The 4577-nt window shown below is 55.6% G+C and overlaps 2 protein-coding genes across 5 annotated transcripts; both read right to left on the minus strand.

Annotated features, from left to right (window-relative positions):
• KVP17_002829 (uncharacterized protein) lies at positions 1 to 2805 on the minus strand (the record flags this gene model as incomplete). Of its 2 annotated transcripts, XM_068519491.1 has the most annotated exons (5): positions 1 to 739; positions 781 to 965; positions 994 to 1122; positions 1319 to 1911; positions 1940 to 2793. In XM_068519491.1, coding segments are annotated over 5 exons (2500 nt in total), but the record flags the coding sequence as incomplete, so codon positions are not given.
• Positions 2806 to 2812: 7 nt separating this feature from the next.
• KVP17_002830 (uncharacterized protein) lies at positions 2813 to 4551 on the minus strand (the record flags this gene model as incomplete). 3 transcript variants are annotated; one of them, XM_068519495.1, is made up of 3 exons in its annotated part: positions 2813 to 3152; positions 3181 to 3419; positions 3448 to 4551. In XM_068519495.1, the coding sequence occupies 3 exons, from the start codon at positions 4549 to 4551 to the stop codon at positions 2813 to 2815; spliced, it is 1683 nt and encodes a 560-aa protein (XP_068377472.1). The 3 variants fall into 3 exon arrangements, with proteins under 3 accessions (XP_068377472.1, XP_068377470.1, XP_068377471.1); XM_068519494.1 differs by lacking the exon at positions 2813 to 3152 and having other exon boundaries at positions 3177 to 3419; XM_068519493.1 differs by lacking the exons at positions 3181 to 3419; positions 3448 to 4551 and having other exon boundaries at positions 2813 to 3094.
• Positions 4552 to 4577: the final 26 nt, after the last annotated feature.

Genomic DNA, 4577 nt, shown 5'->3' on the forward strand with positions numbered 1-4577 from the left:
TGTCGTCAGTGATGGGTTCAGCAGTGGTAGGAGCAGAAGTGCTCTCGATCGTGCTCCCGTCAGTGATGGGTCCAGCAGCGGTAGTGGTCTCCGCAGGTGTCGTTGGGGCGACAGTGCTGGTCTTGCAATCGCAGTCACAGTCGCAGTCACAGCAGCCGCAATGACAACAGCCGCAGCCGTCTGAGCAGTTGTCATCAGCGCACTTGTTCTCGTCCGGCTGAGTGAAGTCGAAGTCCTCCTCTTCCGGCAAGTTCTTCACAGGCTGCTCGGCGCCGGTAACGTCGTTCGGATCAGCGGAGAGACCGACTCTCGTCTTGTCTTCAATAGGAAGGGTATCCTCGCTGGACTCCTTTGTGGGGGGAGCTTGCATCACAACGCGGCTGAGATCAGCGCCGCTGTCGTGTAGGTCTTCGATAGCAGATGGCGCAGTCAACGGCGCGACCGTTTCAAATTCAGTGGCCCCCACAACGACGTCATCATCGCTTTGTTGGGCGGGAGTCGTGCTAAGGTCATCGGCTTCACTGACGCGTCTGGCCAACTCACACAACTGGTCCTCGACAGAAGTTAGGCCAGGCGCACACTGCGCAGGTCCGGCCAAAACGCCATATGAAGAGGTCAAGCAGTCAATGGTTTGCCTTTGACCGCAGAGCAGTGCAGAGGAAGGAGCACCTTCACTTCTTTCCACGTCACACGAGGAGCTCCCAATTCCGAGTGACGACGAAAACGACTCGCGTTTCAACTGCAAGAGGTGTGAGAAGGAATCAATGGGCTGGAACTTACAATGTGACAATCGAGGTAGTCGCCGTTGACTCTGGCAGACACCCAGACGCAGTCGGGAATAGCCCGGCAGCGGTCTTGGCACTGAGCGAAGGTCGTCGCGTCACCGACCTGCTCGAAGTCCTTCGACGCGACGTCGACATTGCCCAGGCACAGGTTGGAAGTGTCATCGTCAACCGAATATTCATCTGTGTCAAAAACCGACGTCGAACGCACCGAGAATGCAGTGCTCAAAAAATTGGGTAGCAAGCTGGTTACCGAGAACCATCTCCCGGCAGCTGTCCAGGCATTGTGCATTGGTCAGCCAAGATACCGACAAGGCGAACTTGCACACGTCGACGGTATCTGCGAACGTTAAAGCAAGAAGCAGGATGTAATGGGCAATGATCATCCTTGAAGGCTCTTGAATAGTTTGTGTTATTGTTTAATCTTTTTCCACTGTTTGGTACCCCACAGTTTGCATCTTATAGAGGATGCTTCGGTTTCGCTACAAACGTTGGCTTCGCCAATCTCAATGTTTCGGGACGCCATAGCGCCTCACTTTCGCATTGGGGTGTAATATCTAGGTCACCCTGAGGCTGATGCACTCTCTCGATCTTGTTGTTTTTGAACACGTGTGAAACCTTCCAGCTGGCTTCCTCATCGGAAGCGCTGACCTCCGTCATCGACTCCGCTGACGGCTTGCTCAATACTGTGTATAGGACGTTGGTAGTGCGTCTTTGAAGCTCAGGTCGTTTCAAACGACAAACTTTGGACCGGATCTGCCTTCCGAAATCGCCCTGTTCGACAGCTTTCTCAGACGCCTGAGTCAATACGACCTTGGGACCCACAGCACACAAGAGGTTTGCCGCTTCGTGATCCATGTCAGCCATATCGAGCTCTTTTCCGCATTCGGTCATCATGATACCCACCATAGGAGCAGTGCTGCTGGCTCTCTCCATCGACTCGAACGAAGATTCTGAGCTGCTGTAAGGCTTGGCCGGGTCCAGTGGCGCTACTTGAATGAGCAAGGCCACGACGATCACAGGAATCACCTCCCCGTTGGGCCTGGATAGGTCGAACCTGCCACACATCGTAGTGTTCAGCTCCGCAGGAATAGCCCGCAGGCTTGAGAGCGCCGATACTTGCCTCAGTCTGCGTTTGGGAGCCCTCAAAGCCGCACTCTCGAAGGTATCGTCTGAATTTGGCTTCGTCCATCAACCCTGAGAACGTGTCCGCGGCTTCGAAGCGGTTCGAGGCGCCGCGGAGGATCTCCTGCGAAGCGAGGGACTGCAGACGGCGAGGGCGGATGAAGTCCATCAGTGGAACGTCGAAGAGCTCATCGGGGTACCTGCCTGTCAATTGGCAGAAGTCAAGGCAGGCCATAATGATGGGTCCGTTCTTCAGGCTTGCGTCGAGAACAGCGGCTTTGAATCGTAGCTTGGGTGGCGCCCGCCGCGCGTCGACTCGCCGCGCCAAGCGTGCCGTCTGCGGCCCTTCAACCTTCTCTTCTAGCACAGTGTCTATCCAGTGGATTCCGGTTTTGACAGCCTCCTCGGTCGACTGCTTCCCGTTTATTTCTTCCTGAAAGCAGCTCAACATCAAAATGTGCTGGACAAACCAGTTCTTCATAAACAGTATCTGTGCGGGCGACAGCGACGCGGGCGAGTCGTGCTGTATTCGGATTGACTTGAAGTTATGCTTATTCCGATGCCCCTGCTCCTCCGCCATAAGAGTCGTGTGCAGTTTTCGAAGGTCCGCAATGAACATGCGGTGCAAGTGGGTGGCGCACTCGACTTTGGTGTAGCTGTGGTCGCGCATCATCTCCTCCTCCGTGGGGAAGTGGTTCGCCAGATTTTCGATCAGCGAGTGCAGCAGCTTAAGGTTGGAAGGCTGCTCACCAAGCTGGTGAATCAACCTCATTAGGACATCGTGTTGAGCGTTTAGCTTCGGGTCCCCTATGTCCAATCCGAGGTGCCATACGTAGGGATCTGGAACCCAGAATGTACGCTTGGCGGGCTTGATCTCAACATCCATCAAATCGAACATTAACACGTCAGATGTACACAGTCATCTCCTGGTCGCGGATGAGGGCATCTCCGCGACTCTTGTGTGACTGGATCAGCCAAGTGACGCCGGTGGCCAGCATGCACAGCCACAACGCGAGCACTGATAACAGAGAACTCGGGGGCGTTTGCTGCAACCTAGAAGGGCTGGCTTGGTCGTCCACCAGCTGGCCTTGCTCCGTGCGGCCTGCAGGAGGCACGTACCCTCCCAAACGCGCCTGCTCTGCCCAGAACGTTTCGTCAGGAATGTTCAGTTGCTCTCTGCTTGTCATGTCTGAGAACAGAAGCTGCCGTTTGTACAGCGTGGCGGCATCTGCCGCTTCAGAGTCGCTGAATTGGTGGCGCGTTTTTCGCTCACCCAGGCAGTTTTATCAGCGGCTTCAGCGAAATCTGACAGTTCTGGTTGTCGAAGAACTTCGGGACGTTCTCGTCCCTCTGCACCTTAAATAGTAGCTGAGCTGACTGGTCGCGAATAATGTCAGCCTCCTGACTGAGTTCGTCGCTCATCATTCGGGCATCTGATATTTTCTTTTCCCTGGACGCCTGGTCCACAGGCGACAGTTCGCCAACAACTGCAGCCTGCAGTTCTACGGCCAACTGCGTGGCGCCCACCTGCACCCCTCACCGTCTCGTGTTCCGCAGACTCTTTGTCCTTGGCGGCAGCCAACTGGATGAGTCTGTCCACCGCTTCCTGGGCGGCTGTTTGGAGGCCCATGCGATCGGTGAGCGATATAGCACACGACATACCGAAAAACCCTTCAAAGCAGTCGCATTTCCCTTCAGTGGAACACTCTCCGTGGTTGCAGCACTCCAGTGGACAGCGAGCGCGCACCGAGCAGTCGAGGCCCTCCCATCCATGGCTGCAGTCACACCGAGCCTGGTGAGTGCATGTTCCATGACCAGAGCAGTCGCCAGGACACATCGCCCAGCCGTACTGGCAGAATTGCCCTCTGTATCCATGGAAGCAGTGGCATCGTCCTGTAGGTGCCATGAGTCCCTGGTAGTTGCAGACGCCAGCGGCTTCGTTCCCGAGGCCGGCAGTCGCAACAAGGCCGCAATCATGACCTTGGAACCCCGCCTCACACCGGCAATAGCCTTTGTCGCACCAGCCATGACCTGAGCAGGCGTCCGCACACAGAGGAAGGTTGCGCCCTACCACGGTTTTCAGGTAGTACGGTACGCCCTCCTCACTGGGCTCGATCCCTCTTCCGGTGCCGGTCGCCTGCACCAGCACTGGGAGGTGGTTCAACCCTTGCTTTTTCATGAGTACTGCCGATACCTGTTGCATGCCAGTATTAAGGGGGTGCTGTTTGCGGTCTTGGATCCGAATGGAAACCAACTTTTGCTTGTCGAAGGTGAACGTCAGCTGCCACAAGTCGTCGTAGCAGAAGTAGTCCTTGGCCTCCGTGTTGCAGCCGCCAATGAGGTAGATGCTGTGGCCGTGCCTAACGGCAGTGTGTCCCTGTCGTTTACCGAAGCACTTACCGTTTTGAGTTACAATGGGGAGACCTTTCTCAGAGGGGTTGGTGGGCAAGTTCAGCTTCAGCCATACCGATTCCGTGAGATCGAATACATGTATATCGCATTGCTCCAGACCATCTGACGAGATCCCTCCAATGAGGACCAAGTAACCCTCGACATAGGTTAACGACCCTTTTATCCGACCTGTTGGCACTTGACCGCTTTGTGGAAGGTCCTCTACGCGGTACGGAAAAACCACGTCTCCCATGAACGTCTCGGGGCCCACCATCTGCA

The sequence above is a fragment of a genome (assembly GCF_019968985.1).
Source record: "MAG: Porospora cf. gigantea B chromosome Unknown PgB_NODE_1892_length_4577_cov_157.128, whole genome shotgun sequence".
Taxonomy (NCBI): Eukaryota; Apicomplexa; class Conoidasida; order Eugregarinorida; family Porosporidae; genus Porospora; species Porospora cf. gigantea B.